Source organism: Rosa rugosa, chromosome 5, assembly GCF_958449725.1.
Source record: "Rosa rugosa chromosome 5, drRosRugo1.1, whole genome shotgun sequence".
Lineage (NCBI taxonomy): Eukaryota > Viridiplantae > Streptophyta > Magnoliopsida > Rosales > Rosaceae > Rosa > Rosa rugosa.
Window position 1 is genome coordinate 36,779,535 of NC_084824.1, and position 26,209 is coordinate 36,805,743.

The window sequence follows — 26,209 nt, forward strand, 5'->3', positions numbered from 1 at the left end:
TTAACCTCACTCTATTTTGAATTATTAAATGACATATATAACCTACTATAAAATGACTATTAAGGACAATAATTATACCAAAGAAATATTATATTAATTTTCTCTAGACTTTCCAATTCAATAACATCAGATTGTATTCTTTATTATTTTCCTTATCTATTTTCATATTTCAATTTCACTACATACTCATTAAAGTATTCATATATATTTAATAAGAATTAAAACTATGATTAAGATCATGTGACATAAAAATGTATGATATACGTATTGAACTCATATTGATGAGAGAAAACAAAATAAATCATATTATGACCTAAATCTAAGTCTATCCATTATATTTGTAAAAAACAAAAAATGAGCTAGTAATTAAAAAAAACTAAATAAATATTTAAATAATTAATCATGAGATACAAAAAATGGAGAAAATAAAATAAACATTAAGAAAAAATTATTAATCTTTTTTTTTTTGCACAGCTAAAAAAGAAAAGAAAAAAAAGCCACATAATAGTTCATGTTATTTTCTTGTTGATTAGAAATTAATTTTGGAAAATCAATACCTTGTGTTTGATTTTCTTTTATTGAAAAAGAGATTTATGTTATCTGATTAAGGAATGGATATGTAATTATGATTTATAGAGTAATTAAATCATTGAAATGACTAAGTTTTTTTATTTTAAACATAATAGTTTGTTTAATTATATGAATGAGGTTATTTGAGGAACTTTAGTGAGGTTTAGTGAGTAAATTTAGTACTTGCAAAGTTAATAGGAGGTGTAAAAAGCATAAGAGGTCAAGTGAGTAAATTTGGAGGTTCCAATAGAAAAACTCTTTAAAATTTCTCTCACCACTTAGTTGAATGAATAATGGAGATATCAACTGGATGATTTCAGTGATTATAGATATGGAATGGACCAATTTTCTCTTTTACAAAAATTAATCCGAGCCAAACACTCAAATTGAGGCAAAATGTTCGTTTCCATTACTCTATGATCACATTGAAATACTCGTGAGGTGCAATGTAAAAAAAGAAAAAAAGAAAAAAGAAAATAAAAAAACAAAACAAATAAACCTCATAACGTGTGTTTAGTGTGTATGACATGTAGCCATTTCATCGCGTCAAAGCCGGAAAGGTGGAAGGTAAGGCGTCCCCTCGTTCAATTCTCCTGCGGTTCTCCATCATCACTGCCTGTCTCCGGCAGGCGATCGAGCCCTCTGGTACATCATATCACATTACGCTCATATTTCTCTTATTTGCACATCATATTAATATGTTCATTTATATATGTATGATCATTGCTTCTTTTGTGTTGTTGATAAAGATTGGTATCTGAAACCATTCAATGCAGGCGCTGGTATTATATTCTTCATTTCCATCCACGAACTTGACCTATAATTCCTTACGTGCTGGTCTATATTTGTATACGCCCGTTGTATGCAGTGATTCTTCCTTGTGACATTGTTTTACTATATTTTAGTTTGACATTTTTCTACAGTATTAGTTAATATATAGTTGACAATGCAATAGATTGTATTGAACGATGTTGAATTGTTAATTAGGGTGTACTTTTCTCCTGTTGTCTTGGTTTAGTTTCTTTGGGGATTAGAGAAGTATACATACATTCTCTCGAAAGGGAATGGCAGCAGGCGCAGGCAGTCAGCAAAGCTTGAGAAAAGCGTTGAAAACAGTTGGATTGGCGAAAGCCAATGGTGAATTTAAGGTAATTGTAGAGCATTTTAGCATTGCATTTTATCGTATCGCTTTATGATCATATATTTTAAGAGGGACATTCGATCCATATACACTGCAGGTATTGGATAATGCCATTTCCAAGGCCACAAGACATGATGACGCATTGCCAAAGGAGAAACATGTTACTAGTTAGTGAAAAATTTCTCTTTTTTGCCAGCATACATGTTTAGTAGAGTTTCATTACTATAGTTTTCATTTGATAAGATATGCCTGCGTCCAAGTTTGGAAATTCTGGTTGATAGGGAAGTTGAGTGTTCAATTGTTCTGTTACATTATACTTGAAAAGGTTCCAAACTGATGAACAATGTTGTCCACTTTTTGTTATGAATTTATTTTGTCATGTTTTCAGCTGTACTACGTGCAATTCCAGCTTCAAGACCTCGTGCTGAAGTTGCTTATTGCATACATGCTCTAGCCAGGCGCCTTTCTAAGGCTCACAGTTGGAAGGTATATGCTCCTACGAACTGAGCACCTTGCTCCAGTTTTGTTACTAATCCTGTGCGGTCTTGTGCACTCAGCATTTGTTCATCTATTTTTGACCTTTTATATCCTTGTACTTTTAAAAAGCTATTCAATCAAAGGAAAAAAACTATACTCTAATATAGATATTATTTCTTATATTCCTGCTTCAAACTCCATATGATTCTTCTTTATGATAATCTGTGCCCTTATTCGTTTAGTATATACACATAAACAATCTCAGATCTTCCAGTGTATGCCTAGGTAGCACTGAAAACCGTGATGATTATACACCGTGCTCTGAGGGAAGTTGATGATACATTTTGTGACGCTCTAATTAAGTATAGCTGGAGTAGAGGTCATATTCTGAACATATCTCATTCGTGGGATGAAACAAGTCCAAGTGGTACTATTCTTTCTGTTATCTTTTCTCATTTGCTTTTCAGTGGGAATAATAAATGACCATGAAGATTCTTTGGCATGAAGCATGGGGTTATTCTACCTGGGTTCGTTTATATGCATCATATCTCGAAGAACGCCTGGAGTGTTTTCGTGTCCTCAAGTATGATGTTCAGAAAGATCACTTGGTATGCAGTTTGAATTGGAATTTATGTTCAATCTCTTTGTATGTATAGTGTTCTTTTTATATATTTAACAGAAAAACCACCCCTCTGGCTTTCTTTGAACTTTTATATTTTGTTTACTTATCAATGCAAAAAGGAATAGGAATGTACCATTTTCTTTAATACGTTACAGTTGTTTACTGCTGATTTACACATTTTTCATATTGTGTTACCAGTGTACATGATGGCATTTAGAATAAAGGATCTGACATGTTCAATACAATCTTTACAGAGAACCAAGGAACTTGAAACCCCAGACTTACTAAGGCATCTACCTGCCTTGCAACAGCTTCTTTCTCGCCTTCTTGATTGCCAGGTGACTGATCCAATATTCATTCCTTTGTTTTTTGTTTTTATTTTTTTATTTATTTTTTATTCTTCCTTTCTTTTCAATCTATCTTCTGTGAAAGGGAGGTGTTATTCCACCAAATTTTGATGATCTTACCATTTATATATTTTACAACTATATATGCTTCTTCTGTTATGTATATAAAGACCACTGACCACATACAACACCTTTTCTGTTATTACTGAAACAATGAAAGCATGTCATTTTGCAGCCAGAAGTGGGGACTATATGTAATAGCCTGATTCAGTATGCTATTTCAATGGTACAAACTCTCAAAAGCTCAATTGTAAGTAGGTCTAATCTGGTGTAATTCCATCCAATATTCCTTATGGTGTTCCTCCATCAGGTTGCAGGTGAAAGTGCCAAGTTGTATGCTGCAATTACAGATGGTATTGTGAATTTAGTTGACAAGGTAGGCCTTGGTTTTCTATGTGCAAAATGATGGGAGGTTTTGTCTTCCTAGTCTTGCCATAAACATCATTTTAGAACTCACTTTCTTTTCTGGCAGTTCTTTGAGATGCAGCGCGATGATGCAGTTAAAGCACTTGAAATTTATAAGAAGTCGGGAAGCCAGGTATACGTTGTGTTATCTATAGTGATTTTTTTGGTCGTAACATTGGCAGTTATAGAGATCTTACATCAAATTTGTATGATGCTCTAGGCAGAGAGGTTATTTGAGTTCTTTGAGATCTGCAGGAGCCTTAATTTTGGACGGGGTCTGAAAACGGTTAGAATTCAACAGGTTGGAACTTTTAATCTAAGTTAGGAACTCTATATTTGTTAAATGGCAATGCCCTTCAATTGATTGTCTCAGTAATAACATCTATAACTGCAGCTCCCTGAATCATTCTTGACCACTATGGAAGATTATGTTAAGGAGGCATCCGGTGTTGTAATGCTTGAACTTCCCCCAGTAAGATGCTTCAACTCCTTATTTTCTGGATCAATTTACGCTGTATAGATAATCTGAAATTATATGCATACTTGTCTTGAAAGAAATGGATTTAGAATGTGACACAAAACCATGCTTCTGAGAATCTTGACTGTTGATCAATTTAGCTGTGCTAAAACTGTGCTTTTGATTTCCTTCATGAATTAATTTTCAATGCATTGATAGTCCCGGAACTAAAAGAGCTCAAGTTGTGAACAGACCATTGAGGATCAAACTGATGCTCCCAAGGAAACTGTTGTGGTAGAAGGGGACTTGTTAATCGACCATGATGATAATAAGGAACAAAAATCAGCACCTCAACATCCAAGTGACCAGAGTGACGCTGCTGCGACAACACAAATTTTTGACCTGCTGGTACTCGTTTCAGCTACCATGTTTGGTTTAACACGGACCATCCTTTTTGTTCTTTACTTAGCTGATCTTGTATCATTAATTCTACCAGAGCTTTGATGAAGTTATTCCAGTAACATCAGAGTCAGATGAAAACAATTCCCTGGCACTAGCAATCGTTCCGTCGGGTAGCTTGTCTTCCTTTACTTTTAAAAACACACACACACACATATATATATGTATGTATTTATGTAAGTTTGTATATATGTTAATGGATGAATCAGTATTTAAGGATACATTTTTATTTGCCTTCTACATCGTCTCACAGAGAATCCGTCAGATTCCAAAACAGATGGTCTCAATTCTACAACCTCCAACTCTAGTTGGGAGATTGAACTTTTTACACCAACTTCTAATGGAGCTGCAGTTCAAGAGACACCATCAACTTCTAATGCAGCTGGAGTTGCAGAAACCAAGTTGGTGAGTCTTCCTCCACATTTGACAACACTATTTAGGATTTTTCTACCAACACTTGGGCTTTTGAGACATATTGCTATTCTCTTCAATTGTTTGTCATCCAAATCTCATCTAACGGTCAGTTGTTTGCTTTGAACCATGCTTTTGTTGTAACATCGGGTTAGAGTTAACAATCTGCTAACAAGTAATTTTCATGTGATGCTGTGTTGCTTTTCACACATTTACCTTAAGATTTCCATACCTGGGTCCAAGATCACATGTGAGGTAAAACCATCTCTATAGGGTACCAAATAGGGAAATATTCTCTTAGCTGGATATCTAGCATTTTATGTTGCCACTATGAATTTGACATCGCACATTTAATCAACAGTTCAGTTGACATTGTAAAGTACTAGTGCCTCCAACTAGAGAAGATTTCCATTTGTAAACCCTAGCTACCTTCATTTTAACTCAAGGGGAGAGGGAAAAGGTGTTTTGACAGAGTGCCTGCAACAGGCATCTTATAAGATAATGAGGTAAGGAAATCAATATTAACTTGAGAGCTCCCAGATCACGCTCTAACCATCAGAGAGAAACCCCTGAATCCGCCAATACCAGATTATCTATCTGAAACACCGAGAATTTGTATATGTTTAGGGGTGGAAGATTCAGGCAAAGGTATCATTTCTTTTAGTTGAATGTTAAATCTGTGATCTTTAAACATATGCAGGCTGGTGGGCTAGACAGATCGACACTGGACAGTCTGTATGATAATGCAATGGCAAGTACACCAAATCAGAACAACATGTTGTACTCCCCAGCCGCACTGGCACCCTCTAATCCTTTTGAAGATGTTGCTACTTCTTCATACCAATTCCAAGACCCTTATTATGCTTCCAGCAATGCAACAACCCCAGCAAACTTACAAATGGCTATCATGACCCAACAACAACAATATTTCATGATGATGCAGCAACAAGTGCAGCAACTACAGTCACCCAGCATTGTCCAAAATCCACCGAGTCCTTACCAAAATCTACCAAGTCCTTGCCACAATCCACCAAGTCCTTTCCAAAATTTACCAAATCCTTTCCAAAACCCACCAACACCAAGTCCTAGCCAAAATCCACCAAGTCCTTTCCAAAATTTACCAAATCCTTTCCAAAATTCACCAACACCTAGTCCTAGCCAAAATCCACCAACACCAAGTCCTTTCCAAAATTTACCAAATCCTTTCCAAAATCCACCAGCATCAAGTCCTAACCAAAATCCACCAACACCAAGTCCTTTCCAAAATCCACCAAGTCCATTAACCTCTTCTGGGAATCCTTTTTCTGGGCAGATCAGTAATCCTCCACCTCAAGATTCACACAATGACCTCATTTAGCAGATCATCACAGGAATCGTTTTCAACATTTCCGCCCACGGTTCCAGACATTGCAGTGGAAGCAGCCGCAGTTTTCCGAGTTATGCATGAAAGAATTAAATGTAAAAGCTCCATTGGATTTATGTGTTAGCCTGCTGGTGCCGCAAGTTGATCAGCGCAGAGTTGTTTTCTTTTCGTGTGAGAAGTTTATATCACACTATGATTATGTTTAACAAAAGAGTCTCTCGTGTTAACAAATTAGTCTCTCTTAGCTTCCTATTGGTTGGATTACCCACTTTATCCTCATTGCCTACCAACGAAGAGATCCATTACCCTGCATTTTGAATAGTGATACGCCCTGTGTTGGAGCTCAGCCAGAAAAACTCATCATCCCATCCTGTAAACCCCATGAATCAATCTCCCAAATCTCAGCATTTGTTGGCAGATTAAGATACTGGGATTGCCAATATGAGGCTATCAAAGAGGATGACTTCATGAGAAGCATTGCCAAATGCTTTTGGGATCTTTTGTGCGCTTCATACAAGTACACAATGTTGGCCGAACACTCCAAAATAATTCAGGAGTATAGAAAGTTGTAATTTGATACTGTAAACTAGTTTACAACTACAGATGTGAGATGCCTAAACAAATTAAATGGGTTGGACTCAATGGTATTGTTTCCTACATAAATCATTTCTAGATTGATTTGTAATGCAGAGAAGCAATAAACAAACAGGCCCAACAATCATTTCTAGGTAAAGCAACAATAGTCTACATTATCATTTCATGATTTCATCCTAAGGAAAGTGAATGAGCATTTGGGAAAGCAACAATGAGAAAGAAAAACAGTCTAGGTAAAAGCAGTTGACAATAAGTTGCCATGAGCGAACTAGGCAAAAACAAAATATAACAAAATAAACCCACCAGAAACAAGATGGATCAAATGTAATAAACACTCATCAACTACCAATTTCATTTATGCATATATAATGATGTTCTATATTCATGGAAGGAGATAACACTATCAACAAATTCACCACCAAGTCTAACGTTGGAACGAAACAGAATATGAGCCAGTGTTTGGATCTTTTACAGCTTTGAAGTTGTCAACGCTCATTCCAAACCGGCCCAACAACGAGTTGCCCATATCTTTCAACTTCCCTGTTCACATTGAAAAATTACATGGCTCGTTAATTTGCAGATTACATTGTATAATTTGCCTGCAAATTATACCGCCCAGGCATAGCAAATTCATACATAGTATTGAACATCACTAGAAAGAACAAAATCTATAAATAACAATCATGAATCCAATAAAGCATCTAACATATTTTTTCAGTTTCTTTCCAGTTTATATATGTATATATTCATTCTTCTAAATAAAGGCACATAATCAATTCAATATTATCCAGTTAGCATCATTCACAAGAATAGTCCTAATGCTCACTTTAGAAATCATGAAGAAAGTTTCCATCTAAATGAAAGTACTTCCATAAAAAGCTATTGTGCCAAGCAAGAGCATAGGTGAATAAAGTATGGTCAGTAGACTGAAATTTTTAGGAATTTCCTTTTTCCTCTATTAGCCTTGCATTGTTCACCAAATCAAACAAAATATTTACTTCAGTCATTTGCAAGTAATTGAATTTTGCAAACCTGCACAGTTACCCCTACAATACAATCTAGTTCCCCTGCCGATGTGGAAAGCTAGCAAAGTGGTCTATGATGATTTGGATCGGGTTTTATTCTTTTTCTTTCTTTGCTTCTATCCTTTATTTATTTTTTTTTTTTTTTTTTGGGTATAGACAGAATTTGGGAATAATTTGATCCAGTGGCCACCAGCAAACAAACATAACACTACAAATCCTGCAAAGTGAATATAAATGCCCAGGAAATCATTAATCGACTTACCAATCATCTCCTCTTTCATCTTTTCTCTCTTTGCTTCAGCAAGTGGCTCCAAGCGCCGAATGGCCTTCCTGGCTTGGTCATTTGAAGGATCAAGTTCTAAGATTTTTTTCATATCTGCAAAATGAAAAGAAAATGAAGCAATACATTTTAGAATAAAACCACAAACCCATACACATGAAGAGACAAAGAAGTTACAGCTGAACAAAAAGAGTCAATAATGGTGCTACATTGTCCCAAGATATATAACAATAAAATGTTTAAAATGCCATAAATACCAGCAATAGCCTCTTCGAAATGTTCTAGTTTTTCATGAGCTTCTGCTCTTCTAATCAGCGCTTTCATATATGAAGGATTTAGTTCCAGTGCTTTTGTGCATTCCTTAACCGCGTCTTCGTATTTTCCCTGTAGCATGAAGATTCAAAGAGTAATGATTATGCACTAGTATGAATTCAATGGAATGCATGATGCTGCAGAGAGCAATGCAGAAGTTATAATGAGAAAGAATAAGAAGCCTTTCCAAAAAATTAATAGGATGAAACAAAATGTGGAAAAAGCTTATTATTGGTCGAAAGTTGCAGCAGCTCTACTGATCAGAAATCTCAACAAGAATTATCACCGTTTACAACCTTCAAATCAGTATTTGTTGCCCCTTTCAATGAAAATTAACTCTAAAAATTAGACATCATTAATAAAGACAATTTTATTTAGCTCTTTTAGCATTTTGAATGTCATTCCTATCTGCAGTCTACAGATAATACTGTTTTTTTTTTTTTTTTGGGTTTCCTTTGGATAGAGGGAGAGATGCGAAAAGCAAAGTCAAGGGTGCTTTATAAGTAAGACTTTGTGCCAAAGAAAATCATATTCCAAGTGATGAAAATTAAGTGTTGTTCAAGGTTTTGTGCCTTGATATCTTCTCTCTATTCCCGTTCCTATTATTCTCCATTATAATCCCTTAGTTTCCAAAAGCTCTACCATTTAAATCCCACAATAATCAATCATAAGCAGAAGGGGCCTAGAAACCAGAAGAATATTAGGCAGTGAAGCACAAATCCTAAAAGAAGAGCATCTGAAGCATGGATTCGTTACAGGTGACACTGTCTAATAATCAAGTGCAACCAACAAGAATTTTCTCTTCATAAGATAAAAAAAACAAATGCACCCGCTTAATCAGGAAGGAAGCGGAGGTGGGGGATCCATCTAATTGGTGAGAATGCACTAGACAGGTATATAATGTGTCAATATCTTCAGCTATGATACCTCAACTTTCATATCCAAATAGAGTGAGACAGTATAGAAACATATTAAGAAAAATAAAAAGTTACAATCAGATTACATACCAGCTTCGAAAAGCATATGGCACGGTTCGAATGACATATGGAACGCAATTCCACGGATGAAGGCATGTCCGGCGCAAGCTGTAAAGCAAGTTCATACTGCGACAATGCCTCTTCATATTGTCCATTCCCAAACAGTCCATTGCCTTCCAATTTTACCTCATTTGCTTGCTCAAGCGATTTCTGTTCCAGATGCAAATCCAACTGATCAATAACATGTATCTGAACAGAATCATTAGCAATCTTTAACTACTAAAAAAAAAAAAAAAAAAAAACCTTTCGATCACATATGAAAAACTGCATACAACTGAGAAAGACCTAAATCGAGTATAAGTAATTCACCAAGATTTCATTTCTAATTTCAGAAATAGAGAAACATGAAGCAACAATTTCGTTTCAGCTAAGAAGCGCAATCGGATCATCAATCACATGTACCATAACAAGCACAGTTTTACATACAAAATCAGCAAAGAGATGGAGAGCATTGAAAACCTGTTTGAATGCAAGGTCATCCGTCTCTTCAAGTTGGACGTGGCGTTGAGTTTCATCGTCGCTCTCGTTGGGTCCCAACTCGCCGTCGCTGGCAGTTTCGAAGCCATCGGAGGCGTCTTTGTTGGCGGAGGACGACGAGGGTTTTGGGGTCTTCACATTGTGCTCTTCTTCTCCTTCTTCTATAAGCATCGTTAGGGTTTGAACAAACAATTCCGCGAATACAAACAAGTCGAGGGATTTGGGCCGCCCGATTGCTCTTCTCTCCAACCTTTATATATCTAAGATTCTACCTCTCCGTGTTTCTGGAAACCTCTCTCTCGAACCTGGGGCATTTTTATTTCTTTGTTTTTTTATATTCTTTTGGGAAAAATTTCTTTTATTAATAAATTTTTTGTAGGCAAATATTATAAATTGTTCACGTGGTTTAGTGTCATGGTTACTCTTACCTCTATGGTTTTAAAATGTTTAAATTCTAGTTCTGTTGTTTGTGAAACTAATTAATCTGGTCTAATTGTTAACTTTTGTTCAGCTCCGTCAACAAAAGATGCATGTGCACGTCACATGATGGGTAAATATAGGACTATCACTCGGTCGGTTTGAATCGGTTATAGGTATTACCAACTTCAATACCAAAGCTTTTGCTTTCGAAATTGAACCACCAATTACCAACCAAAAGTTTCGGTTTTTAATCATGTCTACCAAATTTGGTATTTTAGTTTTCGGTATTACCAATTTTAGAACAACTAATTCTTTGTAATATGAATTAGAATGAAAAGTAATAGGTTTTTCAATTTTATAGTCATAAACTTTGTGTGAGGGCGTTTTTGTGTTTTTGGATTTTCAGTAGCAGAACCCTCTTGATAAAGCAAGACTAGGCCCAAAATCGATCAAAGGTTAGACCCTAGAATGATTTTGTTGTGACTAGCTAGCTAGTAACATCAGCAATTAGAGGTATATTCACATAACAAAGCTTGTAGGAGGATATGGCGTGGGAGCTAGATGCCTGGGAGTTTAGCAGAGAGAGAGAATTCCAGCAATAACATGGTTATGGGTTTTGGGTTAAGGCTGTTTAGATATTGATGGCTAGGTTATCATAGATGAAGCTTGATCTCTTGCTTGATGTTTTTGGGTCGTTGTGGCCTCTCCCTGCCAACAGCAATGAACGCACCTTTTATAGCGAAGGTAGGCAAAGAAGATCGGTGCCAAGGACCGAGGGTTCTGAGGGAGCATTCTCAATTTTGGGGAGATGTTTCATAAGCTTTCAAGCTTGGTTTTCTCCATGGAACTAAATCAGTGAAAAGGGGCTATGAAAATTTGTTCAGGCTATGAGACTGAAGGGCGGTGGCAAAGGTTTAGGACGGTGGTCATCCCCAGAATTTGTGTTGCTGTGATCTTTGGGAGATTCTAATCCCCCAATTTCTGGTATTGAAACTTGTGATTACAGACTTTTAGGGTTATTGAATGTTGAGATGAGATTGCTAAGGATATGGGTTAGGAGGCTTTTCCCTAAATTATGGACTCTTGCCAGAAATGGTGGAACACCAATTCCAGCAGCAATTCTGACAGACGGTTTTTCTCGTTTGGGTGAGAAGATGACTCTAATGGGCTTTGGGTAAGAGGTCATATGGACTTTGAATAAGAGAATGGCTTTAGTGGGCTTTGGGCTTTGCTGGGCTTGCTTTTCATCCCTCTCACACTAGCCCATATTAAGATTGTCATCTGTCAAGAATGAATTTTGGTTCCCAAGTCCAAAATTATTGACGAACTTTATCTTAATGATAGGCCTCACAGGATCCGTTACCTTCCACACCACATCCCTCCATATAAGCCCCAAGTGTATAAACGTAGCTTGGGTCTACGTGTATTGCATGGTAATTTGACGTGGCGAATTCTTGAAGATGCATGTTAATTGCTTGAGCATTTGGGCTTGCACTATTTCTAGTTAACTATACCTTCTTTTGGACTACAATGGGCTTGCTTGAAGGCCCAACAAGATTGCCGGTTTAATGAGTCGTCTCTTCATGTGTCGCTCATAAAATTGACTTGTGGAATTTTGGGTGTCAACACTTTGTATTCATCTACTTATTATAGCTTTCTTTTGTACATATGACATCAAGTTTGAGTCATTTTCAATAAAACTAGGTTATTTAACCATCTTTGGTGAGGTTACTTAAAATACATATACTATTAATTTAGTATATGCAGTAATGTTCATACTATTATGAAAATTTTTATGTTTATTTCTTGAAAATTATAATATATAAAGCTAATATTTAGATAATCGGTAGATTCGGTATATACCAAAACCAAACCAACTTTTTCGGTAATTTTCGATTTAAGTTTTATCGGTCTCAGTTACCAAAAAGTCAGTTTACCAAACACAAAACATCGGTTGGTATTCGGTCAGTTTGGTAATTACCAAACCAAGTGACAGCCCTAGGTAAATATATGTGTTTTTTTTGTTTTTTTTTTTTACTTTTGAAAAGAAAAAAATCTCGCCAAAAGTCTTAAAGCTTCTGAAAATTCAAGCAAAGATTGAATCGCAATCTTGCAATTAATTGCATGAATGAAATATTTTTGGCTAGACAATGGCTCATAAATGAGACAAATCTAATAGAGGGTCTTATGACCTATGATGGAATTCCCCAGGGGCGGATGTAAATATAAGGTGAAGCCCACTCGAGGTTTTCAAAATATATCCTTTAGTATATGTAATACATAGATATTTTAAGGGTTTGGTGTGTGTTCGCTCAACCCCTGTCCTAAGAAAAAAATGCTTTGTGGGCCCACCATATCTGTCTGTCCTGCTGGCCTTGCCAAATTTAGGTGCTTCATGGATATCATTTTCATCATTAATTCACAATTTAGTAACCGTTTGACAATAATAATTGTAGCACTCTGTCGGCGTGCTTGCTGTTTTCCAGTCATTTATTGGTTATAATCGTATTGGTTACCACAGTCACATTGAGATTGTATCAGCCTTTGTTAATCCCATGATATGCATGGTTATTCAAATCAACAAAACTTTGAAACGTGACATAGCTATATTTACTGTCATAACCATACAATTGACCACCCTAGCCATATTGGCCATTCTTATCATTTATCAAATCACAGCCATGTAAATTCGGTTCATAAGAACTCATTCACCAAGTGTGGTTCCATTGGGCGTGCCAAAAGATGTTTGCTAAAAAATTCGTCTCAGCCAGGTGCCACTAGGCTGAGGGCTTATATGGCTTACACATATCCTTCTAGGTAGATAAAATGTGCACGGGCATGCCAACTCACGGCCGGGAGGCCAAGTGAGGTTTTGTTCTGATTGTAGATCTTGCGTTGATCAGACTTCTAATCAATTAATTGTGAGCCAAGGAAGGATTGATCTTGGGCGCAGGGTTCTCTCTACCTTGGAAAAAAGAACTTTAACACTAATCGGCCTTACCAGCTAGAGTTTTCGTGTTGTGTAACTCGGTGAGTGAATATGAATGTGCGAGTGACTATTGATATGCAAATATTCACAACTCTCGCTACGCTACCCTACCCTGATGACTTGATTCGATATGGTTACGGACAAAGAAACGCATGAATGCTAGAAAACTCGTTTACTAGATCCAAACATTCTAGTGATGTTTCTTTTTATGATTTTCTTAATAAGTGCAAGAATGTAAAGTGCAGCAAATAAAATGCAATAAGATAAAGAACAAGAATGTAAACCGCAGGAAATAAAGTGCAGCAAAGTAACAAGCGAGAAGATAAATTGTTGGTATATAAAGAATGATAATGTAAAGTGCAGGAAAGATAAATACCGGTAAAAAAAAAGTGATAGAAAAACGCAAGTCAAGACTGATAATTGTGTTTGAAATGTTGATAATGTATTGAGATAAAAAAAATTGAGTTGAGCGTTTGGTCGGGGACCTCTAACAAAGATGTCTATAGTCCTTTTTATAGTGAATGGTAACACTACTGAATAATAAAAAAAATACATCACAACCTTAATTGACAAGACCGTATTGATTGCATGAATTCAAAGTTGAGAATCAATACATTGTTATACAGATTTTCTCACCTAAGGGACAATTTTAAGGGACTGTGAGGGACAAATGCATCTTAACCACATGTATTAAATATAAAAGCAGAAATTATAATAACTTAAAACTGTGCATTTATTTTCAGCCGTCAGATTCACTTGTCCCTCACAGTCCCTTAAAAACTGTCCCTTAGGTGAGCAGACCTTCATTGTTATATGCATTTGAATGCAGTAACTACTAACTTGGGAATTGAAACTCATAACCGTTCATTCAAGTTGATTATCCAAAATTTTATTCTCCGCGGCTTTGAATGCCCTGAATTCTTTGAACGTCCGCAGCTAATGGCCTTTATGAACTTGTTCAACAATTAACTGCGGTGCCTGCTTCACTTGTTAAATCGCGGTTATTCAACCACGGCCATTCATTATGCCACGGTCATTTAACCGCAGTTATTCTGTCACGCCCCTGATTTTTAACACAAATAAAAATCGATATATAACCCCATAATTATATATGCGTGATCGTTCAACCATCAATACTAAGTACATACTGATGCCCTGAACCCTCAAAGTTAATATACACTCACTCCACAGAGTTATATATTACACAAGCTTACGAATTAAATTGTCAACAACAAAATAAAACGTAAATGCTCCTCAAAGCTTACTACAACGGAAGTCTTTATAACGGTAAAGTCACAAAATTGACTTCCTACCGTAATGCTACCAGCACGCCACCTCAGGTTCAGCCACGATTACCCTGACCTGCAGGATTAACCCCTACACCGTTTGAATGGTGCACCGGGTTGTCACACAACAAACCCGGTAAGCTTTTGCAAGCCCGTATGAGTAACTCAAAACAACTCACACCAAATTCACGGGATAAAAGCCCGCACAACTCACGCCAAACACGAGGAAAACCTTTCGACTCGAGAATAAAGAAAACATACCATGCTTCCCAAAACAATACTCTTTTCCCAAAAGAAATCACAAAAGTCACACCGTGGCAAAATCATATAAATCGTTAACCTAACAATTCAAATATGATTAATCGATCCAACCTGGATAAAACACATCAAATCGGTCCAACCTGGACAAAACACATCAAATCGGTCCTACCTGGACAAAACACATAATCGGTCCAACCTGGACAAAACACATAAGCATATCAATCATACCTATCGTTAACCTAACAAATAGCATATGATTCTTTTAGTCCAACCTGGACAAAATACGTACCCAGTAATCGTAAGTAACCTACTTAGATCCATGAGGTACCATGGCAGACAGACTAGAGCTCTAATTGAATATATCGTAACCTGTCACCTCGGCCAAGGTTCAACCTTACGATATACATTGCCTGAGGATGCAACCTGCAACCCCGGATCCTTAGGCCAACCTGACCTTCAGATCAAAACATTAAACGAGTCGCACCGGACCCTAAATGTCAAATCAAATCAAACGGAGAAATCACAACCTGTGACTCTCACATCCTCAGACCACCGGTCGTCGGATCAAAACGTTAAATCAAATCAAAATGAGAAATCACAACCTGTGACTCTCACATCCTCAAACCACCGGTCGTCGGATCAAAACGTTAAATCAAATCAAAAGGAGAAATCACAACCTATGACTCTCACATCCTCAGACCACCGGTCGTCGGATCAAAACGTTAAATCAAATCAAAAGGAGAAATCACAACCTGTGACTCTCACATCCTCAGACCACCGGTCGTCGGATCAAAACATTAAATCAAATCAAAAGGAGAAATCACAACCTGTGACTCTCACATCCTCAAACACTTTTCAAAAACAATAGAAATACCATTTCCCACCATTTGTTTTCCGAAAAGCCACAACCCAAAACAATAAAACGCATCAATTCATGCATATTGTTTTCATCAATCCACAACCCACCAAAACATATATATTTCACGTAAATATATATATACGTAGTCATTCACTCAGGAATACCACTAATACCAACTAAATTCATTTAGAAAGCTAATCAAAATCAACCAATTAAATCCGTTCATAATTGAACCTTGTGAGATTACTCACCTCGAAACTCCCGCTGTGTCTTCAATACAGAACAAAGCAGCCAAACCACAAAACAACCGTCCAAGAATACTTCCCAAGTACCAAATCACATACGGTTTCAACTTAGTAACGATTCACAAACGATTTAAGTCTGAAACCCCTGTTTTGAACTAAAATCCCCAAAGTGGCGCCAATCGAGGCGAAACCACATCTGAGACCTCCCAAAGTCTCCGGAATACTTCCACGATCGATATGGCCAAACCACAAGTCGATCGGACGCTCGAATCCTCACGGATCGAATAAATCAACCGGTATGAAATAGTAAAAATCATAACAATTTCATACGAACTCCAAAATATGTGTATTATATATCAAAACGCTCGTATCGACGAGTAGAAAACATATAATACCAGAAACAGCCCCATACATGGCCGGAACACCATCGGAACGCCGCCACAGGCAGTGGCGCACCGCCGCCGGCCAAAACTCAATATTTCACAAAACTCCCAACATCAAAGTTCTTCATCTAAGCATGCTTGTGAATTTTCATAACTAACTCGAAGTCAGAAAACAAGCATAAAGGGTCGAAAACTACCTCACAAGCCGTGAACAGTAATCCAATCTGAGTTGAACCAAGTTTTACGTGAATCGATCCTAACAACCACCAAGGATCGATCAAGGAGGCTGCTCTGAGCTCCCCAAGCTCAACTTGAAGCCCCGCCGACGTCGGAGATCGGAGAACCGATCGGGTCTGAAAACACCCAACTGCGCCGCCTTCTACCACCGCCACCACCGAGAATCGGTGCTAGAGGACACCACAGGGACGACCAGACGGAGGAGACGATCCTATCTGGAAAGTTTCGTCGCCGGAGACCGCCGCAGTTCGCCGGAAAAGCCGGGTCGGGTCGGCCGGATCCGGGTCGGGTCAGTCGGATTATTTTGTTTCTGAAGGTGCAGCCGAGAGAGAAGAGAGCGAGAGGAGTTGGCTTCCGGAAAAGGAAACAAATGAAAATAGTAAGTTTCCCACTTTAGAAACTTCTATTTATACCAAAATGAAAATTCCTTCCAATGGCCATAACTTTCTCATACTGACTCCGATTCTCGCGTTCCACATGTCCACGAACTCGTATCGACGCGCTCTACAACTTTCGTGAAGGAAGTTTTCAGAGAATCCCAACGTATCAAAAGTCAACCTTTGCGCCCTCCCTAAATCCACACTTTTCGAATAAAAATTCGTCCGAAACACTTCCGCTCCGTCCACGAGCCATGAAACCGTCCAATAATCACAAATTAGATTCCGGAAAATCCTCGAAAAATAATAACGAATTTCCGGGGCATCACATATTCATTATTCCTTGTGGGCCTGACCTACCTGTCTACCACTTGGGCCTTGCTAAATTTAGGTTCATACAGCGTGTTGGTTAAGTGTTTCAACTTCCATCAAGCCCACCCAAGTTTGAAACTTGCTATTGATGTTCCTTTTAAGACCATTTTGCTTTTATATCCTATTTTCTTCTAAATGTTTTCTTTGTTCTCTTTTTTCTTCCAATGCATACTAGGCTCCAAGTTAGACATTGGCCTTCTTTGTGTGTGGCTTTGGATCTATTAGGTCTTTAGTTTTGTACTTTTTGTTTTATCTTTGGGCTTGCATTCTTTTGTAAGAAATAATGTTATGTCATTTTTTTTGAGTGGTTGCAAAGAAACATGAACTTAATTTGTTTTACTTCTTATTTTCATTCGGATTCTTAGTTTTCTTTATTTTAGATGTGGTCCTAAAAGGATGTGTTAGAGATTTGTTCTTATAATGCACTTTGTGTAATAGCTCTTTCTGTCGATTCTTATGAGTGAGTTGTTACTGTACTACTTTCACTATAATAATATTTTCAACCTCTTTTCTCATTTTAATCAATACAAAAAACGTTATTTCTTTTTTGATAGTCAAAAGTCAAAACGGTATTCTACCTAGTACGAGATGTAGTCTATTTGGTGTTAGTTTTGATTAAGTTTTTTTTTTCTCAATTTCTCGTTCTTCTTTATTTAATAAAAAATGACTCCAAAAAAATTTCTTTTCACTAATTGATTTGATAGTAGTTTCAGTTAGATTCATATATATATATATATATATTTTTTTTTTTTTTTTTGCATCTCATAAAGTATATTTTAGTTATATACTGGCACTGCGCTAAATTTTCCTATCACTTCCGTAAAAAAAAAAAAAAAAAAAAAAAATTAAATAAATCCAGCACACCCAGACTTCCCTAATTATAATTGATCCGTAGGTTGCTCCCAAAAACAATAACACAATTCTTTTGCAGAAGAGGAGCATTGTGATAACCTAGATTTTCGTTATTAATTTCCCGAAATTTATAAGGGAATGATTTGTACAATTTCTTATTCTTGTGCTTTGATTTGGTGTTATTTGGGAAATAGAATTAATTTGGACGAATAAATGCTCGAAAACGCTTTGTTTTTTAGAGCACAAGGGTTAACTTTTTATTCGTTATGATTTTGGAGAAACTTTCTTCAGGGATGTCATAGAGCGTGGCGATACAACTTTGTAGACATGAGGCACACGAAAATCGGAGATCGTGTGGAGAAGTTATGGCCAGAGGAAAACTTTCTATTTTTGGATATTTCCTATAAATAGAAATTTCCATAATTATTTTCATAATTTCTATTTTGGGAAACTTTCCAAAAATATCAAACTCTAATCTCTCTAAATCTGGCCGACTTGACCCGACTTTTTCGCAGTCGTCCGACGTTTTCTAGCGACGCCACCACCACAGACTTGCTCGCCTCCACCTCACTGTCCTCCCCACCGACCTCTTTTCCACGGAATCAGGCCACATGAGGCGGATCGAGGGCCGATCTCTACTGCGGTGCTGCCCCGGTCATAACTTTCGATTCCGGCAGCAGTTGAGCTCGAAACCACCCGAGTTTTGAAGCTCTCCTCCTCCTAATTCCAACCATACTAGCCTTGCAACTCGATTCGAATGGTGGAGCTCCGATTTTTTATTTGAAGTTTTTAGCTTTCGGTGGCGATCTAGGCCAAATTTGCCCTAGCCCCAGGTATGAAAGTTGTTATTGTCACTAAGATCTTCATTTTGACTCGTTGGATCAACCTAGTTTTGAGGTTGATACGGCGGTGCGTCCTGTGGTTGGAGCTGTTTCTTTCTCTGTTATCATCTACTCATCGATACGAGCGTCTTGATATGTGGGTCGAGTCCTATTTTGATTGTTTGAAACTTGTTAGGTTTTTCGTACTCTCGATTCGTTTGGTTTTTCAATCCGTGAGGATCCGACAGTTGGATCAACTTGTCGTTTTGACATATCAATCTTTGAAGTGTTCCGTAGACCTTGGGTGGTCTCGGATGAAGTTTCAACTCGATTGGCGTAACTTAAAGTTTTAGTTCAAATGCGAGATTTGAACTTTAATCGCTTTGTGTTTCGTGTACTAAGTTGAGACTGTATTTTCCTTAGGTGCTTGATAGAGTGTGTTGTGTACATTATCTCGTGTTGTGTGAAGAGACAACGGGATATTGAGGTGAGTAAATCTCATGATGTTCATTTATGAATAGAATTTCCTTATTGTCGGATTTATTTATTTAAATCGTGAACTATAGTTGGTATTAGTGGCATTCCTAAGTGGATGACCACGTGTGTGTGTGTGTGTATTTATTTACGTGAAATACATATATATATTGATGGATTTATTGTATGATGGGAAACAATATTAGTGATTGTGTTCATTTAATTGTTGTGTGACTTGACTTTTTGGAAATGCAATATATTGTGAAAAGGTGGTTTATATTGTTTTGAAAAAGTATTTCGAGTTGTGTAAAACATTTTTTGGGTCATATGCGTGTTGAAAAAAAAAAAAAAAAAGACGTCCTGTCATCTTGGGGAACAAAACAGATATGCAGCAGTTTGCATCCAAGTTGCATGAAATGAGGACTCGAAACACAGTTGGAAGACGAAGAAGAGGCCAGGTACATCCAAATCAAAAGAAGAGGAACCTGATAAGAACAACTGCGGTCAAAGTTGAAATAGATAATGCAGCTTTTAAAATTTCAAAGTTGTTTGGCTCATGCATGAAAATTAACGTCCAAAATGGTTAGTTGGACTTTTCAAATTATGATGAGATCAAAGCCAAGATAGCTATCATCAATTCAAATACCAGCATCTTTGTGGGGATGCACCGAACACCTACAAACTTGGTCAAACTGAATTTGAATATCAAATATTTCAAATTCAAATCGGAGTCATCCTCAACTCTACCTCATCCATTACTCCCCTATAAAAGGAGCTACTACACCGATGGCAGGGGGAGAGGGAGGCAACGAAAGAGGAGCAAAGTTACGGGAGAGGAGGAAGGCACCGAAAGGTTAAAAAATATATATAGAGTGAAGAGCAAAAAAAAAAGATAGAGAGGCAAAAGCTCAAGGCCAGTGGCAGCAAGACATAGGAGAGAGCGAGAGAGCAATAGAAACACATCGGAGTCGAGGTGCTGCAAACTTGCAATAGAAAAAGAAGCTCCGAATAAATCACAGGTATATGAACAATTGATTAATTGTCACCTAAAATCGCTGATATTTTCTTTTATGGTACAGACAAAAGAAAGAGGTGTTTCTCCTATATTCTGCTCTCTTTAGCAATCATGTCTTCCGCTACTTTCGTCCTCACAAATCTCACCAACGGCTTCCGGGCAAGACACAAAGTCGACATCAAGCCCTCATTCACAGCCGTGGTGTCACTCCATGCTGCACTTGCTTTCGATGACTATACTGCGGTGCGTCCTGCGTATAGGTGGCGGAAGCAAGGTTCAAACTCATGGGCGTTCACCACACTTGTCTTTGATGCCTGTATTGCGGTGCGTCCTACATATGGGTGACAAAGATGAGTGTCAAGTGAAAGCCTCGGGCTGCCAGTTCACACCAAGTACGGTTCCGCAAAGTTTCCAAGTTCACAACAGTGGGGAAGCTACTCCAGAAGGATCATCGTGTAGTGTTTCGATGCGAAGTTGTTGCTTCCACCTGCATCAAAGTAGTCACCAGAGTCATGTTCGGGAAAGCAAAGTGGCTCACAAGGTAGACTGCAGCAGCCACAAAAATGGAAGAAAGATGGGAGTTTCCTGGTACGAGATGGCTGCTGTTGGATCATAATTCATATACATATTTGTCCCCTAAAACATGGAAATTACTTGTTCTAAAGTCCAAATTTAATGTTGACTTCCCTAATCTTGTACTTTTGCTTAACCTTTGTGTTTATTTATATATATTTATTATGTTTTCCTTATCATGCTAGAAAATGATGGAGAAAAATGGAAATGCACTAAAAATGTCAACTTTACACATTTTCCTACTTCGGCTAGGAGAAACCAAGCCAAGCAAGGAAGAAGGAGCGACCACCAGACCAAATGAACTTCAAATGAGCTGAAACCTTCCAGATCCATTCTAGACATCCTAAGAAACATTTCTTATGAAGAGTGCAAGAGCCAAATAGAAGTGGAAGGCCTTCAAACAGTCAGCCCAATTTTATGCAGAAGCAAAACTGGAAAACTGGACCTGTAGGGAGTCCAGCAGCGATTTCAGCCCAATGGCATGAAAATAAATTCTGAAAATTTGACACAATGATCTACACTCATAGAGGAACATTTGATATGAAGAAATCGGAGGCCCATTCTGAAGTCTTGGTGGAGAAATAATTGAAGGAATAAAGGGGCAGAAAGTGACCTAAAAAAAAAACAGTTCAACATATTCCTACCCACATGAAGAAAGCTAGATGCTTTTCTCTTTTTCCTTAGATATATTTTTCTACTCCATCATCTTTAATATATCATCATCACTTCCATATTTCTGCACCTTCATGCCTTGCTTTCATTTCATCATTACTCCATCTTTTCCATATTTTACAAACCACTTTCATTATTTTTATTTCACTCTTCTTTTTCTTCCCTATATAAATACCTTCTCTTCTCACTCTCAACATCAACCATTCCATCCCATAACATCTTCTTTCTCTCTTCATCTCCTTCATAAAATCTCCATTTCCACCACCACAACCTTCATCATCTTTTCCATCTACCCATTCCATTTCATAGACAAAAAGCTTCACTACTCCACCATTTCACCACTTGATCATCTCTACATCTCATATTCCATCATCAACCTTTGAAGAAGAAGGAGAGGAGTCTAGCATCACTTGAGGAATCATCATCACCATCACCATTTTCACCATGTCAATGCCTTCATGAGTTCATCTACACCATCCTCAACTTGATTATCACTAGTCTTTTCTCTATCCATACTTTTTAGTTTGATGTTCATAAACATGTTGAAGCTTATGTATTTGATTATGAGTGAGTAGTTAGTTTGTTGGGGCTAGGGTTGAAAGCCCTAGCCAAACTTGTAATGAATTGATGTTTGAGTCTTATTTGATGCATTTACCATGATCATCTTCACATGCTAATTCAAGAAGTGAATGCTTGTATTTGAATCTAGCTAATGTGAATACTTTGCATTTGTCATTACATGAACAATGTTTAGAGAATAGCTAGCTTTAGACATTGAAAGCATGATAGCACACTAGGTGTGCATGTGAGGGTAGTGAGTTAAAATCACCTAGATCTAGGATTGGTTTGCTTGCTTGATTATCTAAACTCAAATCTTTATGCATCTAGGAGCAAGGAATTGATACTTATCCGGTAATATAACTTGTTCTTGGGTAGTTAGTTTCGCACTTATCCGGTGGAAATTGATAAAATAAAAGAAGTTTAGGCCTTAGTAGTCTTATCCGGATGCTAAGAGGGTAATTGGATATTTGGGATTGCATTACTTATAGTTTGAACATCAATGCATGTCAAGGGAGGCTATGGTGAACAACCTAAAGCTCTAACTTCCATCCATTTTATCACATCTAGTTTAACATAGCCTAGTTTACATTTCAAGTTTCATTTTGTGTTAATTTGATTCGAAACCATTTTCAAAGCCAAAAATCAAACCACTACACCATATTGCATATATTCACCATGAACTTTGGTTCACTTGTGAGCTCTTGTTTATGACTTGTACATTTGCATATTTATCTAGCATCCTCTAGGTTTTCCTTAGCTAGAGTGGATTTTCCAATCCCTTGGGTACGATATCCCCTACTCAAAATCCCTACACTATAACTTGGCCCTTATACTTGAGGGTGGCTATTTGGCTAACAAGTTTTTGGCGCCGTTGCCGGGGATTGGAGTAAAATCCGATTCCTAGCTCGGTTTGTCTTCGGGTGGCTAGAATTTTACTTTTTTTTTGTGTTTCAACTTGTGTTCTTATATTTTCTTTGTTTTGTTAATTTTTGTGGTAGTCACCTTATTTTTAAATTTGTGGTAAGTACTTTAATAAGTAAATTAGTAAATTGTGGTAAGAAAAATTGTGAGCTTGTTGAAAATAAAAAAAAGAATTAATCTTGCCTATTTGCTATTTGCTTATTACTTATTGCAATTTCACTTTCTAGTTGCAAAATTAAATTTTTGATAGTTAGATTTATTTCTTTTGGATTAGAAGTTGGTAGAAATTTGTAAAAAATAATAAAATAAAAAAATAAATAAAAAGTGTGTTAGTGTTTTAATTGTAAGTTGTAAATTGTGAGGAATAGGTGAAGTCTCTTTTGTTAATATTGGCCTAAACCCCTTATTGGTACCTAATTCAGGTCCCTTAAGGTTGAGGGCGGTCTTTATTAACACTTGTTGAACTGTCTTCACACTTATGACCTTTTTCATCTTAGTAAGTATAGCCTATGTGGAATGGTGTCTAGGAATGGGACAACGTTCATGACGGGTTTTTTTTTTATCCAGAAGTGCTTGCAAATGGGCCTAAACCACTATGTGGGAGTAGCTCATGCCAAAATGGATTCTACCTCTCGTGATCGCCCTCCCCTACCTGGCCATTTCAGTAAGGTTGCCCAAAGGATGCTAAAGGGAATTTGTGTCTAGGAGACTATACTTGGGCCGCATGTCCACTTGATTTACCGCTTGGAATTAGATTCGATATTAACAATATTTATAACAAAAAAAAAAAAAAAGATTGTGATTTTTTTTTTTATATATATACCTTGCATTTTATTTTAATTCTAGTTATTTATATCATTTACTTTGTGTGTTCTTTAGGTGTGTATGAATCTTATAGCTCAATCAAGTGAAGAGCATCCATCTCCTCCAAGCACACCAAGTGACGATCAAGACTATATCATCCAAGAGGATAGTGGTGAAGAAGAACCTTGTCCCATCGGTCCACCCACTTTATTTCAATACATTGATCAAAGAGCACAGGAGTTGTTAAGGCAACTAAGGGAGGAGTGTCCTGAACTAAAAATGGGTGATGAACCAAGACCATTGAAGGACTACACCGTTCCTACTTTCACAAATCATCCGAGTTGCATTGTCTTGCCACCATGTGCTCATGCCTTTTCCATTATGCCAAGTACCTTGCAACTTCTACCGGCTTTTGATGGTGGCTTCACCGGCGATCCATTTAGGCACATCAAGCTATTTAATGAAGTTTGCTCAACGGTCCAACTCAATGGTATTGATGAAGACAACCTTAGGCTAAGGCTTTTCCCCTTCTCATTGAAGGATAAAGCCAAGGATTGGTTGTACAAGATTCCAGCGGCAAGTATTAACTCATGGGATGACATGAAGGCCGCATTCCTCAAGAAGTACTTTCCACCATCAAAAAGCAATGCATTAAGGAATTCACTCATGACTTTTCAAGAGTTCCCATCGGAGTTGTTCCATGAGTCTTGGGAGAGATTCAAAGACATGGAGCAAAATTGCCCTAATCATGGTGTCAAGAAGTGGTTGCTATTGAGCACTTTCTATAATGGGTCAAGTCAAGATACCAAGAGAAGAATTGACAATGCTTGTCAAGGGAGCTTCATGGATAAAAATGAGATTGAAGCGGAAAGCGTTCTTGAGTCACTAGCCGAGTCATCCCAACTCTATGATAATCAAAGTGATAGAAGACCGATAAAGGAAGCCAATGTGATTTTGAAAGATCAACAAAGAAGAGGAGGTATGTATGAGATGGATCCACCAAACACTCAAATGCAAATTGAATTGAAGAGGATTGAGGCCAACATGAATAAGAAGCTAGACTTGATTCTTAATGCTCAAGGAAACCGGGAGCAACTCCAACCTATGTCAAGCAAGATGGTTGAGCAAGTTTGCTTAATTTGTGAGAGTGATCAACATGAGACAATGCTTTGTCCAAGAGGAGGTGCACTTCAAGTTGACATGGAGCAATGCAACCAAGTTGGTTTCCAACCAAAGCCAAGAAATGATCCATATAGTAACACCTACAATCCCGGATGGAGAAACCACCCTAACTTTGGGTGGGGAGGCAATCAAATCAGAGAACAAGGGTTGGGCAATCGTGATCAAGGCCAAGGCTTTCAAAGGCCTAGTAGTGGCTATCAAGGTGCAAGCTCCTCCAACTACAACAATCAAGGAGCCAACAATCAATACCAAAGAGCACCCTATCAACCTCCACCTCAAGCACAACCTATAGTGCCACCCCAAGAGTCATTGAAGAAGCCTAGTGTTGAAGACATGTTAATGAGTTTCTTTGTAGAGAACAAGGGTACTCAAGCAAAGCAAGATGAGAAGATCAATGTCCTTCACCAAAGCATGAGCAAGCTTGAGATACAAATGGGGCAACTAGCCCAAGAGTTAAGCCAAAGGAAGCAAGGTGTGTTTCCAAGCCAAGTAGAGAACAACCCAAGGCATGAAGCCAAGTCCATTACTACTTTGAGAAGTGGGAGGCAAGTTGAGAATAATGTGTACATGCCTACCAATGATGAAGTTGTGGATCCAAGGGAGCCACCCGGTTTTGAAAAGAGAGAAAAGGGCAAGGCAAGAGAGTTGTCACATAAAGAAGTCATCTTGGGGTTTAATGATGGCGAAGAAGAAGCTTTGAATGAGAAGACGAATGTCTTTGACAAACCTTTGGGTTTGAGAGTAGCTTTGGAAGAACAAGAAGTGCAAGAGGAAGCCTTGAAGAACAAACTTAATACCAAGGCCGGAACTCATGACAAAGAAGGCTCTACTTCAACCGAAAGACCATTCAAGAGAGCTATCACTTTCA

At 37.6% G+C, this 26,209-nt stretch overlaps 2 protein-coding genes across 4 annotated transcripts; one reads left to right on the top strand and one right to left on the bottom strand.

Moving 5' to 3' along the window:
* Positions 1-1,102: 1,102 nt before the first annotated feature.
* On the top strand, positions 1,103-7,006 carry LOC133710537 (putative clathrin assembly protein At5g35200). 3 transcript variants are annotated; one of them, XM_062136635.1, is made up of 16 exons: positions 1,103-1,215; positions 1,589-1,718; positions 1,809-1,878; positions 2,100-2,197; positions 2,474-2,615; positions 2,696-2,796; positions 3,065-3,148; positions 3,393-3,443; positions 3,528-3,593; positions 3,690-3,755; positions 3,843-3,923; positions 4,017-4,094; positions 4,332-4,487; positions 4,576-4,651; positions 4,792-4,943; positions 5,650-7,006. In XM_062136635.1, exons 2-16 carry the CDS (start codon positions 1,635-1,637, stop codon positions 6,304-6,306), a joined length of 1,962 nt encoding a protein of 653 aa, XP_061992619.1. In that variant the 5' UTR covers positions 1,103-1,215; positions 1,589-1,634; the 3' UTR covers positions 6,307-7,006. The 3 variants fall into 3 exon arrangements, with proteins under 3 accessions (XP_061992619.1, XP_061992620.1, XP_061992621.1); XM_062136636.1 differs by lacking the exons at positions 1,103-1,215; positions 1,589-1,718; positions 1,809-1,878 and having other exon boundaries at positions 2,098-2,197; positions 2,463-2,615; XM_062136637.1 differs by lacking the exons at positions 1,103-1,215; positions 1,589-1,718; positions 1,809-1,878 and having other exon boundaries at positions 2,478-2,615.
* Positions 7,007-7,118: 112 nt separating this feature from the next.
* On the bottom strand, positions 7,119-10,355 carry LOC133710539 (uncharacterized). The gene is made up of 5 exons (XM_062136638.1): positions 10,020-10,355; positions 9,531-9,710; positions 8,469-8,595; positions 8,194-8,307; positions 7,119-7,446 (listed from the first exon to the last, which is right to left on the bottom strand). Exons 1-5 carry the CDS (start codon positions 10,206-10,208, stop codon positions 7,331-7,333), a joined length of 726 nt encoding a protein of 241 aa, XP_061992622.1. The 5' UTR covers positions 10,209-10,355; the 3' UTR covers positions 7,119-7,330.
* Between the last annotated feature and the right edge of the window lie 15,854 nt (positions 10,356-26,209).

Coding starts and splice junctions, on each gene's coding strand:
- LOC133710537 (XM_062136635.1), top strand. CDS start 1,635: ATGGCAGCAGGCGCAGGCAGTCAGCAAAGCTTGAGAAAAGCGTTGAAA. Junction 2,616..2,695: donor GGATGAAACAAGTCCAAGTG/GTACTATTCTTT, acceptor TTTGGCATGAAG/CATGGGGTTATTCTACCTGG. Junction 3,756..3,842: donor ATAAGAAGTCGGGAAGCCAG/GTATACGTTGTG, acceptor ATGATGCTCTAG/GCAGAGAGGTTATTTGAGTT.
- LOC133710539 (XM_062136638.1), bottom strand. CDS start 10,208: ATGCTTATAGAAGAAGGAGAAGAAGAGCACAATGTGAAGACCCCAAAA. Junction 9,711..10,019: donor ATGACCTTGCATTCAAACAG/GTTTTCAATGCT, acceptor CATCTGGAACAG/AAATCGCTTGAGCAAGCAAA. Junction 8,596..9,530: donor CCATATGCTTTTCGAAGCTG/GTATGTAATCTG, acceptor TTCATGCTACAG/GGAAAATACGAAGACGCGGT.